Source organism: Thamnophis sirtalis, unplaced genomic scaffold (genome assembly GCF_051295495.1).
Source record: "Thamnophis sirtalis isolate CommonGarterSnake01/CBP01778 unplaced genomic scaffold, rThaSir2_p1.2 scaffold_9, whole genome shotgun sequence".
Taxonomy (NCBI): domain Eukaryota; kingdom Metazoa; phylum Chordata; class Lepidosauria; order Squamata; family Natricidae; genus Thamnophis; species Thamnophis sirtalis.
The window spans coordinates 2,210,445-2,227,817 of record NW_028261389.1 but is presented as its reverse complement, the minus strand read 5'-3'; the positions used below and the strand labels follow the sequence as shown (position 1 = coordinate 2,227,817).

Here is a 17,373-nt window from a genome sequence, read left to right as displayed (position 1 = left end):
CATCTTTCCTCATTCCCATCTCCTGCCACACCTCCTTCCTTTCATTCCCATCTCCTTCCTTTCTTCCTTTCCCTTCCTCTCTTTCTTTTTCTTTTCTTTCTCTTCTTTTTTCTTTTCTTCATTCTCCCTCTTTCCTTCTCTCTCTCACCCCCCCCTCTCTCTGGCACTAGGACACTACTTCTGTAGGATCTGGGGGAGATCTGGAAGGTTTAGACTCATCGGGTTGGAAGTGACCTTAGAGGTCTTCTAGTCCAACCGCCTCAACTATGGCTGAGCCCTTGTCCTTCAGAACGCTGACCGCGCCTTCGTCTCTTGGCTCCTGATGGCATTTCTCTCTCCCCCTCCCTCTCCTCCCCCTCCCCCAAAAGGTCCACGCCTGGGGAGATCTCCGACCACTTGCTACAGATCCATCAGGACGTGGAGTCCTGCTACTTCGCAGCCCAAACCATGAAGATGAAAATCCAGACCTCGTTCTATGAGCTCCCCACCGATTCCCACGTCTCCCTCCGCGACTCCCTGCTTTCCCACATCCAGAACTTGAAGGACATGTCCCCCGTCATCGTCACCCAGGTGAGCATCCAGTATGGGCAGGGAATACGGGTGGGCACTCCTTAGCTCGGGCAGGCCCACCCCGGCCGGCTTCTGGCTTCGCTTGGCTGGCCTCCGCTGGTCACCCTGAGATCTGGGCTGGAGAGGCCCAGATGGCGCAGTGGTTAGAGTGCAGCACTGCAGGCTACTTCAGCTGACTGCAGTTCGGCTGTTCAAATCTCACTGGCTCAAGGTTGACTCAGCCTTCCATCCTTCCGAGGTGGATAAAATGAGGACCCGGATTGTTGTTGGGGGCAATATGCTGACTCTGTAAAACCGCTTAGAGAGGGCTGAAAGCCCTATGAAGCGGTATATAAGTCTAACTGCTATTGCTATTGCTATTGTTTGCTCTGGTCCAGCAAGAATAGGTATATACTATACAAGAATAGGCATATAGTACAGTGATTGCGAACCTTTTTCCCCTCGGGAGGCAAAAGCACACGCCTGGCGCCCACACCCATCATTCAATCCCGCCCCCTGCACATGTGCGCAAACACCCCCCTCCCCCACATGCCCCCTTTTGGGCCTAGCTGGCCTCATTGAAGCCTCCGGAGGCAGCCTGTATTCCGACCTCCAGTAGGCCTGTTTTTCTCCCTCCCCAGGCTCCAGAGGCTTTCCAGGAGGCTGAAAACGGCCTCCCGGAGCCTCCTTGCGAGCCCTGGAATTGCGTGGAGATTTCCTGGGAAGGGAAGGGCAGAGTGGGCGGGCCAGCCGAAAATCAGCCAGGGCAATGCTGGCGTGGCCACTGATACGGCTTCGCGTGCCACCTGTGCCATAAGATCCCCATCACGGATGTAGTGTATTCATGTGCAGAGAAGAGCAACTAAGATGTTGAAAGGGCTGGAGGCAAAAACATAGGAAGGAGGAATTGGCTTTGGCCAGTCTAGGAGAAGGAGGACTAGGGGGGACATGAGAGCAGTCTCCCAGTGTTTGGGGGGCTGCCTCAAAGAAGGAGAGGGGGGGTCAACCTATTCTCCAAAGCAATGGTCTCCAACCTTGGCAACTTTAAGACTTGTGGACTTCAACTCCCAGAGTTGAAGTCCACAAGTCTTAAAGTTGCCAAGGTTGGAGACCACTGCTCCAAATACCTGAAGGCAGGACAAGGAATAATGGATGGAAACTAATCAAGGAGAGAAGCAACGTGGGACTACGGAGAAATTTCCCAACCGTGAGAACAAATCAGCGAGTGGAACAGAAGTTGCCTTCAGAAATCGTGGGTCCAGTTTCTTTAAGAAGAGATGGGGCAGCCATTTATCTTAAAACGGTCTAGGGTGTCCTTCCCGAGCAGGGGAGTGGACTAGAAGGCCTCCCAGGGCCCTTCTAGCTCTCTTCTGATGGAAGAATCTCATTCTGGGGATCTGCTCTGCACTCTTTATCTTATTAATAGCAATAGCAGTTAGACTTATATACGGCTTCATAGGGCTTTCAGCCCTCTCTAAGCGGTTTACAGAGTCAGCATATCGCCCCCAACAACGATCCGGGTCCTCATTTCACCCACCTCGGAAAGATGGAAGGCTGAGTCAACCCTGAGCCGGTGAGATTTGAACCGCTGAACTGCGGATAACAGTCAGCTGAAGTGGCTGCAGTACAGCACTCTAACCACTGCGCCACCTCGGCCCTTAAGAGCCATGATGGCGCAGAGGTTAGAGTGCAGCATTACAGGCTAACTCTGCCCGCTGCCAAGCGTTTGATCCTGACCGCCTTAAGGTTGACTCAGCCTTCCATCCTTTCGAGGTGGATAAAACGAGGACCCAGATTGTTGGGGGCAAGAGGCTGACACTATAAATCACTTAGAGAGGGCTGCAAAGCATTGTGAAGGGGTATATAAGTCTATGTTCTAAAGAAGGAAGGGAAGGAAGGGCCGAGGTGGCACAGTGGTTAGGGTGCAGTACTGCAGGCCACTTCAGCTGACTGCTAGCTGCAGTTCGGCGGTTCAAATCTCACCGGCTCAAGGTTGACTCAGCCTTCCATCCTTCCGAGGTGGGTGAAATGAGGACCCAGACTGTGGGGGTGATATGCTGACTCTGTAAACCGCTTAGAGAGGGATGAAAACCCTATGAAGCGATATATAAGTCTAACTGCTATTGCTACTGCTATTGCTATGGTGGCACAGAGAATGCAGTAATGCAGACTCACTCACTGCCCACTGCCAGGAGTTCGATCCTGACCAGCTCAAGTTGGACTCAGCCTTCCATCCTTCCAAGGCCGGTCAAATGAAGACCCAGGTGGTTGGGAGGCAAGCAGCGGACCCTGTAAAGCGGCATATAAGTCTTAGGTGCTATTACTATCTGCACTCTACCTCTGACTTACCACCACCTCTTTCTCTCCTCCTCTCCGTATACGCAGCTGGCGTTAGCCATAGCAGACCTGGCCTTGCAAATGGCTTCCTGGAAAGGCTGCGTGCACACCTTGGTTGAAAAGTAAGTCTCCCCCCCCCCCCTTTTCAGATCTGGTCTTAGAGCAGCCGATCAAAACCCAGATTGTGTCGGGGTCTCGCAGGAGCGAGCCGAGTGCAGTCCAAGGGCCTGGGGGGAGACAGGTGGCTTCTGGAGGGATGGTTTCCAAGCACACCTGGTGGACCAAACTTTGGAGTTTAGAAGAATTGCAGCTTCCCTGCTTAGCTCCGATTTGACAGCATTTTTTAACTGCACAGGTAAGTCCTCAGCATACGACTGTAACGGAGTCTGCCCATTACAGTCGTTGGCTGCAAGAGTAATACAGATGGTTCTTGACTTTTAACCATGTTAGTTTATTTTGTCATGCGCATGTAGCATGCTGATGCTCATGTCTGTATTGGAAGTGGCTGACCCTTTGAGAGATATAGACAATGAAATTTCATTTTAATGTATGCCAATTAATGTACATTCAAAGTTGCAATAAAGTTTTATTCTGTTCTGTTCTATTCTATTTCTTAATCATATTCTATTCTATTTCTTAATCTTATTATATTCTAATTCTTAATTTTATTTTATTCCTATTCCTTATTCTAATCTAATTATTTCTTAATTTTATTCTACTCCTGTTCCTAATTCTATTCTTTTCTATTACTATATTCTATTCTATTCTAATTCTTAATTTTATTCTATTCCTATTCCTAATTCTATTCTATTCATATATTCTAATCTAATTCTTAATTTTATTCTATTCTAATTCTATTCTATTCTATTCCTATATTCTATTCTAATCTATTCTATTGTAATCTAATTCCTAATTTTATTCTATTCCTATTCCTAATTCTATTCATATATTCTAATCTAATTCTTAATTTTATTCTATTCTATTCCTAATTCTATTTGATTCTATTCCTATATTCTTCTAATCTAATCTAATTTTATTCTTAATTTTATTCTATTCCTATTCCTAATTCTATTCCTATATTCTATTCTAATCTATTCTAATTCTTAATTTTATTCTATTCCTAATTCTATTCTATTCTGCATTCTATTCCATTCCCATTCCTTAACAGAAGGACAGAGTTGGAAGCTGTCCTGTCCTGTCCTCATCCTCTCCTTATCCTTATTCTTTTCGTTCACTTATTTTCTCCATGTCTTCTGTGGTGTCCGTGGGAGGTGGGTGACCCTTTTGAGAGCCACATGCCGGTGAGCGCGCACTCAAAAGCCACAATAAAGTTGCTCTCAGTCTGAATTCTGATTCCGTCTCTTCTCAACCCTCCCGGGGGACCCCAGGTACAATAACGATGTGACCTCCCTGCCTTTCCTGCTGGAGATCCTGACGGTGCTCCCCGAGGAGGTTCACAGCCGGTCCTTGCGGATCGGCGCCAACCGACGCACCGAGATCATCGAAGACTTGGCCTTCTACTCCAGCACGGTGGTCTCCCTCCTGGTGAGTTTGGGCAACTCCAAAGCGTAGCAGCTCAGCTCCGCTCAACTCCAGCCTCTCGCAGAGGGACCCGTGGAGGAGCCTAGAAGTTGGGAAGATTTGAACCCTTGTCGGCCATAAAACCAAGAGGGTGGCTTGGTGCAACCGAACCCCACTGATCTTGAGCATAAGAGGGGATTAATAAAGGAGAATGTTTATAGCTCAGGGTTGCAGTGTGGGGTCCTTGGTGCTCTCTGAGCTAGGTGGATTTCTTGCAGATGTTTCATGACCCAACTAGGGAACATCATCAGTTGTTAGAAGCCTTCAAGCTTGAGAAACAGCCGCCTTGGTGGGTGGGCAGGCTGTTAGGTTTAGGTTTTATTCAACTTGTATGCCGCCCTATTCCCGAGGGACTCAGGGCGGCTAACAAAACCGAAAGGGAAGGGAAACAATACAAAAGGAAAGGAAATAAAAACAACAATACAGAAGAAATTTAAAAGGTCTCAACAAGCACACCAGTTCGAGTGGGGATGGAACTCAGCAGCCCCAGGCCTGCTGGAACAGCCAGGTCTTAACGGCTTTACGGAAAGCCTGAATGGTGGCGAGGGTCCGAATCTCCACGGGGAGATCGTTTCAGAGGGCTGGAGCAGCCACAGAGAAGGCCCTCCTCCGGGTAGTTGACAGCCGGCATTGGCCAGTAGATGGAACCCGGAGGAGGCCTAATCTGTGGGATCTAATCGGTCTAGCGGAGGTAATCGGCAGGAGGCGGTCTCTCAAGTACCCAGGTCCAATACCATGAAGGGCTTTATAAGTGACGACTAGCACCTTGAAGCGTATCCGGAGACCAATAGGCAACCAGTGCAGCTCGCGGAGGATAGGTGTAACGTGGGTGTACCGAGGTGCACCCACAATCGCTCTCATGGCTGCATTCTGGACAAGCTGAAGTCTCCGAACACTCTTCAAGGGCTGTTCCTGGTCGGAAGCTGAACTCGGGCCTCTTCTTTCTCTCCGGCAGATGACCTGCGTGGAGAAAGCCGGGAGCGACGAGAAGATGCTCATCAAGATCTTCCGTTGCCTGGGAAGCTGGTTCAACCTGGGCGTTCTGGATAGCACCTTCATGGCCAACAGCAAGTTGCTCTCCCTGCTTTTTGAGGTTCTGGTGCGTGTCCTGGGGGGTCTCACCCCCCCACCCCTTCACAAGCCTTGGAGGGGCAACTGGGGCACTCAAGTGCCGAGAAGGAAGACGCTGTTGCGGGTGTCGGAACTTGGGGGTGGGAGCAAAGCCATGGTGGTAGGAGCGGAACAATCTCCCCCTTTATGTCACCACACAGTTAGGAGGAAGATCAAGACACCGCCATATTTAACACAACCCTGATAAACGAGGGCCTTAAGGACAGGTAATCCTCCGCTGAATGGCTGCTCAGAATAACCACCGACCCACCTTGGGGCTAGTCATCACCTGGGTTCAAACCTCCCTCTTTTTAATATAAATTTTTATTAGATAAACATTAAAAACATTGGGCATAGTGCGACATTTCTGGCATAAACGTTTCCATATAGCGATTGGACCTTACAACAATTACATTTTTCTATCCATTACATAGGTGGGTGTAGTCAGTCAGATTACCTGTCCGTTGATCCTTTCTTTTATATAATTACTAACCAGACAAAGACATATCCGATTCCTACCTATCACACCTACCGGTGGTGGGATTCAAATAATTTACCAATCGGTTCTCTGCCTTAATAGCAGTAGACTTATATACCGCTTCATAGGGCTTTCAGCCCTCTCTAAGCGGTTTACAGAGAGTCAGCATATTGCCCCCAACAACAATCTGGGTCCTCATTTTACCCACCTCGGAAGGATGGAAGGCTGAGTCAACCCTGAGCCGGTGAGATTTGAACCGCTGAACTGCTGATCTAGCAGTCAGCTGAAGTAGCCTGCAGTGCTGCATTTAACCACCGCGCCACCTCGGCTCTTAATGACCAGCTGGATAGGCGGGGCTCGGTGGTCATGTGATCGTGTGGGTGTGGCCAAGTCAATGTCACTCAGGTCGATGGGCGCTTCGCCTTAGTTATTACAATGGTAATAAGGGTTAAGCGGAGAGGAAGTTTCTGTAAGCAATAAAGATGAGGCTAGAAACAACACCAGAATGTTTCCTTCCTGCCTTCCTTACAGGATCAGCCCTGTAAAGTGGGGAAAAACAAAATATTTCTTCCAACAACCGGTTCTCCGAACTGCTTAGAAAGTTACCAACCGGTTCTCCCGAACAGGTGCAAACCGGCTGAATCCCACCACTGACACCTACTTAATACCACATTTTCCAATTCTTTTCTCTGTTTTTCTGTCCTGGCCTTTTCCCCTCGTTTCTAACCATCGGTGCAATTTGTCCCAGATTTCATGATGTTCCGTCTCACCCTCGTCTTTGAGCTCTAAGAGTCAGTCTGTCCATCTCTGCGCACGTCAGTATTTTATTTATTACTTTTCATTCCGAGGGAGTCTCCTTATTTTTCTATTTTTGCGCAAAAAACCCAGTCTTGCTGCGGTTAAAATATGCAGCATTAAACATAGCCGTGTTTTTTTTTTGTGATCCCTAGTAGAAATAAATTCTGTCCTCAAATCCATCCTTTGATTTAGCATCTCTTCCAAATACGTTCTTATCTGGTGCCGAAAATCCCTAGCTTTCATGCACTCCCACCACATATGGTAGAAGGTCCCTAGTGCAGAGTTACATTTCCAACATCGTGGCGATAAGTTTTTATTAATTTTAACTAATCTTGTGGGTGAGATGTGCCACCTCTAGAACATCTTGTGTAAGTTTTCCTTATATGAGGTGATGGTCCCTCTTGGTCACTGACCGAACTTCGGACACCTGGGTTGCATTTACGGGCCATTTGGAGTGTCCTGGAGGGGCTTCACATTCCCCCCCCCCCTCCACCCCCACCGTTTCACAAGATTGGTTTTCCGGCAAAACCTCCCCTGCCTTGCTTAACAGCTGTCGTTAAATTTGTCGTAAAGCCAGTTCATTCACCAGGCCCTTTTCACAACAGTCACGACTTAAGGACGGCGATCGGGCGTGCTTCATTTTGGTCGTGAACCGAGGACAACTTACGAGCACATTCGTTTTTCAAAATTTGTATGGTCCAGTTCCCCCCTCCCTGCCTTTTTTGTTTGTTGAAATGGCAGGTCATCCTCAACTTAACGACCCCAAATTGAGCCCAAAAACATTTATGTCGTTGCGCGAGAAATGTGTTCAGCAGGTTTTGCCCCGTTTTACGACTTTCCTCGCCGCGTTTGTCAAGCGAATCGCTGCGGTTGTTAAACGAGTGCGCCTTGTTGACGTTGCTCGTCAAAACGGGATCGTGTGATTCCCAGGACGCTGCTACCGTCATAAACGCGAGTCGGCTGTCGAGCATCCGAATGTAAACCGCGCAACTGTGCAACAGCAGTCATAAGTGTGAAAAACGGGTCATAAGTCACTTTTTTTCCAGTGACGTAGGAACTTTGGTCACTAAATGAACTGTTGTAAGTCGAGGATGACCTGTACACCGGCTAGTAGGACTCATTGAAAATCTACTCTGCTTGGTTATGAGGAGTACAGACGGTGCTCGACTTACAACGGTTCGCAATTATGACTGATCCACCACAACCTTCCCCGTTACGTCAAGGGACAGTTAGGTAGAAGATCAAAGGACTCCCATCTTAACACAAGTCCGATAAAAGTGGATGTTACGGTACAGTTACCGCACAATATGGTTAAGTACAGAACGTTCTCGACTTACGACTGACCTGCCTCGGTGCTAGTTATGACCTGAATTCAAAGTTCTGATGCTCCCCCCCCCATGTGGTCACATGATCACGTGATTAGATGGCTGTGTAACTCTCCCTCTCCATCCAATGTAGCAGGGAAGTGTGAATAACCACAGTGTCAGGGTCCCGAAGGTAAATCAGAGTCCCAGGCAAAGGATTCCTCAAAGTCCCAATTTATGAAGAGAGCCACGTTGGCACATCTGGGGAAACCCGAATCTGAAAGCTTCCCGGTTTCCCCCACCCAGTTGAAAGTTCAAGATCTTTCCCCCCCACACACACACACAAGTCCATCCCATGGTCCAATCTCCCACTGCCACGCTGGCAGCTTCCACCCATCCAGTTTCTGTCAGGTGCAGAGGTGCAAAGACAAAGGATGACCTTGGCTTTCTAGAAAGGAATGTTGTTATGGCTACATAGCATCTACTCTGTACAATCCCCATTTTCCCACCATAGAAAATGCCTAGTAGAATCATAGAAAGGCCTGACATACAGTTAATCAGGTAATACTCGGGTGTGGGAAAAGGAGGCTGAACGTTAACTGAGACCCGTGCGGGAGGGTTTAAGCCAGATCTCCGGGTGGCCTCTTTTCCAGCAACAGGACAAGACGTCGTCCAACCTGCACGAAGCGGCGTCCGACTGCATCTGTTCCGCCCTCTACGCCATCGAGAACGTGGAGACCAACCTGGCCCTCGCCCTGCAGCTCTTCCAGGGCGTCCTGACACTGGAGACGGCGTACCACATGGCCGTAGCCCGCGAGGACTTGGACAAGTGAGTACCGGGAGCATCCGTCCCCTGGTCCCTGTCGCTGGGCAGGTGTTTTGAGAGCAAGGTGTTCAGCCGGGGGGGGGGGGGCGTCGGACGTGTGGCTGTGTTGAATTTCCAATCTCGGTTGTTAAAGAGGAAAGGAAATTGGGTCGGGGCTCAAGGAGATGTTCCCAGGAGGTCAGAAACCGGGAGAGCATGAGTTCTAGTGCTGCCTTAGGCCACGAAAGCCAGCTGGGTGACTTTGGGCCAATCACCAGGAGACTGGGAGTTCTAGTCCCGCCATAGGCATGAAAGCCAGCTGGGTGACTTTGGGCCAATCGCCAGGAGACTGGGAGTTCTAGTCCCATCTTGGGCATGAAAGCCAGCTGGATAACTTTGGGCCAATCACCAGGAGACTGGGAGTTCTAGTCCCATCTTGGGCATGAAAGCCAGCTGGATAACTTTGGACCAATAACCAGGAGACTGGGAGTTCTAGTCCTGCCATAGGCATGAAAGCCAGCTGGGTGACTTTGGGCCAATCACCAGGAGACTGGGAGTTCTAGTCCCATCTTGGGCATGAAAGCCAGCTGGATAACTTTGGGGCAATCACCAGGAGACTGGGAGTTCTAGTCCCGCCATAGGCATGAAAGCCAGCTGGGTGACTTTGGGCCAATCACCAGGAGACTGGGAGTTCTAGTCCCGCCATAGGCATGAAAGCCAGCTGGGTGACTTTGGGCCAATCACCAGGAGACTGGGAGTTCTAGTCCCGCCATAGGCATGAAAGCCAGCTGGGTGACTTTGGGCCAATCACCAGGAGACTGGGAGTTCTAGTCCCGCCATAGGCATGAAAGCCGGCTGGGTGACTTTGGGCCAATCACCAGGAGACTGGGATTTCTAGTCCTGCCATAGGCATGAAAGCCAGCTGGGTGACTTTGGGCCAATCGTCCATTGCTAAACAAGACAGTTGTTAAGTGAGCTTTGCCCCCGTTTACGACCTTCCTTGCCAGAGCCGTTAAGTGAATCCCTGCAGTGGTTAAGCTAGTCACGTGATTGTTCAGTGAATCCTGGCTTCCCTTTCGATGTTGATCGTCAGAAAGGTCGCAAAGGGCCATCCTGGGTTCGTTCCAGAAACCGCATTGCCCTGACTGCCCTCCTTTGCCCTTCCTGAGATTGTCTTGCCAACTCACAATCGCCTCGTGGTGGTTGTTATTGTCGTCGTTTTTTGTAGGGTCCTCAATTACTGTCGGATCTTCACCGAACTCTGCGAGACCTTCCTGGACAAAATCGTTTGCACCCCGGGCCAAGGTTTGGGGGACCTGCGGACCATAGAGCTGCTCCTGATCTGCGCGGGACACCCCCAGTACGAGGTAGGACCCCCCCAACCTCCACCTTCCACTTCCTTGGTGGAACCCGTGACTGTCTTGAAAATTTTGGGGTGCTCGAGAGGGTGTTGAGAGAGGAGGCTACCACCTTGTGCCACAAGAGGGGAGGGGGGATTTAAAAGGACCCCCTATCACTGGGTCCTATCTAACGAAATGAAATCCAACATAGAGAAAAGTAAAGTCTTTACACTTAGGCAAGAAAAACAAAAATATAGATTGGGTGAAACCAGGCTTAACAGCAGTAAGTATGAGAGGGATCTTAGAGTTGTAGTGGATAAGCAATGAAATAGGAGATAGCCGTGTGCAGCGGCAGCCGAAAAATCCAAGGCAATCCTAAATTGCATTAACAGAGGGCTACAATCAAGATCAAGGAAGGTTTAAGTTTAGGTTTATTTGATTTATATGCCTCCCTTCTCCCAAGGACTCAGGAAGGTACTAATCCTACTCTATAAAGCCGTAGTAAGACCACACCTAGAATTCTGCATCCAGTTTTGGTCCCCACACTATAAATAAGATGTGTAGACTCCAGAGCAGTGTTTCTCAACCGTGGCGACTTTTAAGTCCAATTCTATTCTATTTCTTAATCTTATTATATTCTAATTCTTAATTTTATTCTATTCCTATTCCTTATTCTAATCTAATCTATTTCTTAATCTTATTCTACTCCTATTCCTAATTCTATTCTTTTCTATTACTATATTCTATTCTATTCTAATTCTTAATTTTATTCTATTCCTAATTCTATTCTATTCCTATATTCTATTCTAATTTATTCTATTCTAATCTAATTCTTAATTTTATTCTATTCCTATTCCTAATTCTATTCTATTCCTATATTCTATTCTAATATATTCTATTCTAATCTAATTCTTAATTTTATTCTATTCCTATTCCTAATTCTATTCTATTCCTATATTCTATTCTAATCTATTCTATTCTAATCTTTCTTAATTTTATTCTATTCCTAATTCTAATTCTTAATTTTATTCTATTCCTAATTCTATTCTATTCCTATATTCTATTCTAATTTATTCTATTCTAATCTAATTCTTAATTTTATTCTATTCCTATTCCTAATTCTATTCTATTCCTATATTCTATTCTAATCTATTCTATTCTAATCTAATTCTTAATTTTATTCTATTCCTAATTCTATTCTATTCTGCATTCTATTCCATTCCCATTCCTTAACAGAAGGACAGAGTTGGAAGCTGTCCTGTCCTGTCCTCATCCTCTCCTTATCCTTCTTCTTTTTGTTCACTTATTTTCTCCTGCTTTCGTAGTGTATGCTACAGAGGGATACAATCAAGATCAAGGAAGGGTTAGGTTTATTCGATTTATATGCCACCCTTCTCCCAAGGACTCAGGAAGGTACTAATCCCACTCTATAAAGCCGTAGTAAGACCACTCCTACAATTCTGCATCCAGTTTTGGTCCCCACACTATAAATAAGATGAGACTCTAGAGCAGTGTTTCTCAACCTTGGCGACTTGAGAGACCGCCTGCTGCCAATCACCTCCACTAGACCGATTAGATCCCACAGATTAGGCCTCCTCCGAGTTCCATCCGCCGGCCAGTGTCGACTGGCGACTACCCGGAGGAGGGCCTTCTCTGTGGCTGCTCCGACCCTCTGGAACGAACTCCCCGTGGAGATTCGAACCCTCACCACCCTCCAGGCCTTCCGCAAAGCCCTTAAAACCTGGCTGTTCCGACAGGCCTGGGGCTAAAGAGCTGTTGCCCCCGTCTCGAATGGTATGACTGTTGTGTGTTTTAAATAATGCATTGTTATGCTTTGCTTTGTTTTTAAATTTTTGCCTGTATCCCCCTTCCCTGATTTGAATTGTGAGCCGCCCTGAGTCCCCTTCGGAGGAAAAGGGCGGCATATAAATATAATTAAATCAAATCAAATCAATTAAGTCCTGTGGACTTCCAACTCCCAGAACCCCCCCAGCCAGGGAAACTCTGGGAGTTGAAGTCCACAGGACTTTAAAAGTCGCCAAGGTTGAGAAACGCTACGCTAGAAAAAGTGCAGAGAAGAGCAACCAGGATGATGAAGGGACTGGAGGCTAAAACCTACGATGGACGGTTGCAGGAACTGGGCCTGGCTGGTCTAGGGAAGAGAAGGACCAAGGGAGGCAGGATAGCAGTGTTGCAATATTTGAGGGGCTGCCACAGAGAGGAGGGGGCTCAAGCTATTTTCCAAAGCAACCAAAGGCCAGACGAGGAATAATGGATGGAAACTGATCCAGGAGAGATTCAACCTAGAAATAAGGAGGAATTTCTGACACAGAGAAGAATCAACCCATGGAACAGACGTTGCCTTCGGAAGTGGTGGGAGATTCATCCTTGGAGGCTTTCAAGAAGAGACTTGAGTGCTCTCTGTCAGAAATGGCTTGGGTGGGGTGGGGGGGTTGGACTAGATGACCTCTAAGGTACCTTCCAACTCTTGTTAATCTGTAATCCCTACTCCCCCTCACGACTTCCAGGTGGTGGAGATATCCTTCAACTTCTGGTACCGGCTAGGAGAGCATCTGTACAAGACAGACGACGCCATCATCCACAGCATCTTCAAGGCCTACATTCAGCGGCTTCTCACGCCCTGGCCCGCCACTGCCAGCTGGACCCTGACCACGTAAGCCCACTCCCCTCCAGGACCCCCCCTCCTCCCAGGTTTGTCTCTCAGGCCAGCAATAGCAATAGCAGTTAGACTTATATACCGCTTCATAGGGCTTTCAGCCCTCTCTAAGCGGTTTACAGAGTCAGCACATCGCCCCCACAGTCTGGGTCCTCATTTCACCCACCTCGGAAGGATGGAAGGCTGAGTCAACCTTGAGCCGGTGAGATTTGAACCGCCGAACTGCAGTTAGCAGTCAGCTGAAGTGGCCTGCAGTACTGCACTCTAACCACTGCGCCACCTCGGCTCTCCCATCTGTGTCGGAGGGGGTAGAAGACGAGGTGTTTCCGTACAGGGTAGATTTGATTTAAATCAAGATTTAAATCACGATTTAAATCACTAGCAAAAAGGGCTTGATTTGAATCAACTCGATTTAAGTCCTAATTTTTAAACGAGCCGCTGTTCATCTCCGTCCTGCAGTGGCTTCTCTTTCTGACCCACTGTTGACTCACCGACAATCTTAATATTACAGAAGAGACAGCCTCTCATGCTACAGAACTAATGTATAAGACGCACCTTTCCCCCAGGAAAAAGAGGGTGAAAATCTGGGGTGCATCTTATACACTGAATAAAACATTTTTTGCCTCCTGAAACCCTGCCCTCTTTGCAAAAACAGACATGCAGAAGGTTCGGGAGACTTGCAAAGTGCTTTTGGGGGCTGGGGAGGGCAAAAAAGAGCAAAAACTGGGCTCTCCCCCCCCCTGCAGCCCCCAGGAGCACTCTACAAGCATCCCAAAGCTCTGCATGCCCCCCCCCCTTTTTTTTTTCTTTTTGCAAAAAACGAGGTGTGCAAAGGATTTGGGAGGCCTGAAGAGTGCAAAAACTTTTCATTTTTAAATTTATCTCTTCAAAATCATGGTGAGTCTTATACTCCGGTGCATCTTATAGTCCGAAAAATACACTTAAGCTCAGTTTCATGCTGAACAAACTGAATGATGAACGTATCTTAAAGAGAAAATGATATTTAGATAGATTCTTACTCCAGAGGCATTTGATGAAAATAAATTTGATAAGCATAAAAAAACCCGATTTAAATAAAAAAAATTGATTTAATTTTTTAAAAAGACGATTTTTAATTTTTTTTAAAAAATCCACCCATTTTTATCTGTCTGCGCCTGAAGGTCACACATTCCTCTTTTGCGTCCGTCTGACAACGGGCAAGCCATATTCACTGAACGTGTTTCTCCCTTAAGCAACTGTAGTGATTCCCTGAACAAATCTGTCGTTGTAAAGCGGGGGCAAAGCTCACTTAACAACTGTCTCAGCGACAGAGATTTTGACTCAGTTGTGAAGCCCGGGACAGCCTACCTGTGTGGCGTCTGTACGATGGGTGGACTTCAACTCCCAGAATCCCTCAGCCGGTCCTCTTTGAGTGACATATCCTTCCTTCCTTCCTTCCCCTCTCTTCCTCCCCAAATCCTAGGAAGGGATCCCCGAGGAAACGGATGATTTTGGGGAGTTCCGGATGCGAGTCTCGGATCTCGTCAAGGATTTGATCTTTCTGGTTGGCTCCGTGGAGTGTTTTGCTCAGGTGAGGGGCCGGAAGGGAAAAGATACCCGGATGGGGTTCGTCCCACCGTCAGCTCTTCCGTCCAGCTAAGAAAGCTTTTATTTATCTTCATTTTGATCCCACCTTTGTTACTATATACGTAACTCAAGGCAGCGCACAGCACACGTACCTAATCCTCCTTCCTACTCCCTGGTTTTTGCAAAACAAGAACCCTGCGAGGTGGGTTGGACTGGTGAGTGGCCCAAAGTCATGCAACCGCCTTTCATGGCCTAAGAACTAGAACTCACCGTCTCCTGGTGATTGGCCCAAAGTCACCCAGCCGGCTTGAGTGCCTAAGGTGGGAAACTGGTGTAGTGGGGTTTTCACAGTTGACAATTGCTTGGTTACTTCTTCTTCTTCTTCTTCTTCTTTTTTTCTTCTTTTCTTCTCCTGCCCTCCTCCTCTTCCTCCTCCTCCTCTTCTCCTCCCCCTCCCCCTCCTCGTCTCCTCCCCTCTCCCCTCTTCCCCTCTCCTCCTTCCCCCCTCCTTCCTCCTCCCCCTTCCATTTCCCTCTTCTTTTCCTCCTCCTCCTCCCCCTCCTCCCCTCCTCCTCCTCCTCCTCCCCTTTCCCCTTCCCCTTCTTCCCCTCCTCTTCATCCTCCTGCTCCTCCTTCTTCTCCTCCTCCTCCTTCCTCCCCCCTCCTTCCTCCACCCCCTTCCATTTCCCCTTCTTCTTTCCTCCTCCTCCTCCTCTCCTCCTCCCCTTTCCCCTTCCCCTTCTTCCCCTCCTCTTCATCCTCCTGCTCCTCCTTCGTTCTCCTCCTCTCTCTTCCCCCTCTTCCCCTCCTCCTCCTTCCTCCCCCCTCCTTCCTCCTCCCCCTTCCATTTCCCCTTCTTCTTTTCCTCCTCCTCCTCCCCCTCCTCCTCCTCCTCCTCCTCCTCCCCTTTCCCCTTCCCCTTCTTCCCCTCCTCTTCATCCTCCTGCTCCTCCTTCTTTCTCCTCCTCTCTCTTCCCCCTCTTCCCCTCCTCCTCCTTCCTCCCCCCTTCTTCCTCCTCCCCCTTCCATTTCCCCTTCTTCTTTTCCTCCTCCTGCTCCTCCTCCTCCTCATGATGATGATTATTATTATCCATCCGTTTCTTGTTGTAGCTTTATGCCACTTTGAAAGAAGGCAACCCGCCTTGGGAGGTGACGGAAGCCGTCCTGTTCATCATGGCCTCAATAGCCAAGAGCGTTGACCAGTGAGTAGTGGGAGGGGGAGCCATGCCAGGGTCTTGGCATCCCACCCACAGTGGCTGTTTCTATGGGGCCACCTAGGGAACAACATAGTATACATTGGACCCAGAACGCACCCTCCCTACCTCTCTTTTTGTCCTGGCTCAAAAGGGTTTTCGCAACCGTTCTAATTTCAAACCCTCGTTAAGCAGCCGAGGACTACCTCCAACGACCCCATGTAGGGATGGTGGGGGGTCAGAGGACGTCTCTACCCCACAAATCTGGCCCCTAGAATCCAGGTGGCTTCCTGCGGATGTGCTGTGGCCCACCAGCGGTCAGCAAGAGCTGGCGGCAGATTCGGACAGTGAGGAGGTTGGGGAGGAACCTGGGCCAGTCCTGGAGTCTGGGGAAAGCCCTGATGAGGGTTCTGTGTCGGGGGCAGAGAGGGGGCCAGGGCGTATGCCAGTTATCAGCTGCCTTTGGAGTCGGACATCAGTGGGGCAGAAGAACAGCTGGAGCCTGTGCGCATGCGCAGAGCTGCTAGAGGAAGGGAAGAGCTAAAGAAGAGGGGTCGAATTGGGAGTAAAGCCACAGGTGGACGGTGAATGGCCCCCTCCCAGAGGACATAAAAGAGGAGCGACAGGGGAGTGGAGTTTGCAGGAGACAATCAGTTCTCTTCATTGGTTCGTGACTCTCCGAGACTCCTTGCCAAGTTCTGCAGATCTCAGCCTGGCAGCTCTCCAAGCCAGATAAGGTCCGTGACCGTAAATCCTCCTTTGAAAGACTTTGCTGGAGGTGAAGGAGCAGAATTCACAGCGAATTAAGAAAAGGGTTTTTTGTCGGGACCAGGAGTTGGCTTCATGCTCTCCGGAAGCCTCGGTCAGAACAGGATGGGAGAAATTGTGTATGTGTGTGTAGGGGGGCGGGGATGTGTGAGGTTTATATGCCAGGGGTCCCCTAAATCGTTGGGGAGCCCAGGGACACGCTGGGGGTGCCTGCGGTTCATGGTGTTGGTTTTTGAGGGTTCAGAATTTTCCTGCTTCCCCCCTCCCCCATGCTGCAGAGAGAACAATCCCACTCTGGTGGAAGTACTGGACGGAGTGGTGCGCCTCCCCGAAGCCGTACACACGGCAGTGCGCTACACCAGCATCGAGCTGGTGGGGGAGATGAGCGAAGTGGTGGACAGGAACCCCCATTTCCTGGGTAAGTGGAAGGGCCAGGCAAAGGGGGTGGGGGGGGGGAAGGTTGCGGGTCGCTCCCTGCAGACGGGACCCCAAGGACACCTTGTGAATTAATTCCAATCCCTTGGTTGGTGGTGGGACCCCTCTCTGAGACCCTCCCTTTTCAGACTGGACATCTCTGGATGGGTGGGTAGCAGGGGACGGAGGGAGGGAGGAAGGATGGATGGATGAATAGAAGGAAGAAAAGATAGGGGGAGGGATAAAAGAAAAGATGGAAGGAAGGAAGGATAAAAGATGGAAGGAAGAAAAGATGCATGAATGGAAGGAAGGAAGAATGGATGGAAGAATAGGAAGGAAGGAAGGGTAAAAGATGGGTGGAAGGAAGGAATGGTAGGAAGAAAAGATAGATGAATGGAAGGAAGGATGGATGAATAGGAGGAAGAAAAGATAGGGGGAGGGATAAAAGAAAAG

The 17,373-nt window shown here is 48.8% G+C and overlaps 1 protein-coding gene across 1 annotated transcript in view; it reads left to right on the top strand.

The window, feature by feature from the left end:
• The window catches only part of TNPO3 (transportin 3), a gene marked incomplete at its 3' end in the record, with an annotated part of 30,739 nt that extends 13,815 nt beyond the window's left edge, over nt 1-16,924 (top strand). Inside the window, 12 exon segments of the mRNA XM_087722615.1 lie at nt 369-380; nt 382-570; nt 2,935-3,008; nt 4,275-4,431; nt 5,423-5,566; nt 8,811-8,986; nt 10,191-10,329; nt 12,831-12,933; nt 12,936-12,976; nt 14,442-14,549; nt 15,656-15,747; nt 16,785-16,924. Coding sequence (XP_087578741.1) covers nt 369-380; nt 382-570; nt 2,935-3,008; nt 4,275-4,431; nt 5,423-5,566; nt 8,811-8,986; nt 10,191-10,329; nt 12,831-12,933; nt 12,936-12,976; nt 14,442-14,549; nt 15,656-15,747; nt 16,785-16,924 — 1,375 coding nt within the window.
• Between the last annotated feature and the right edge of the window lie 449 nt (nt 16,925-17,373).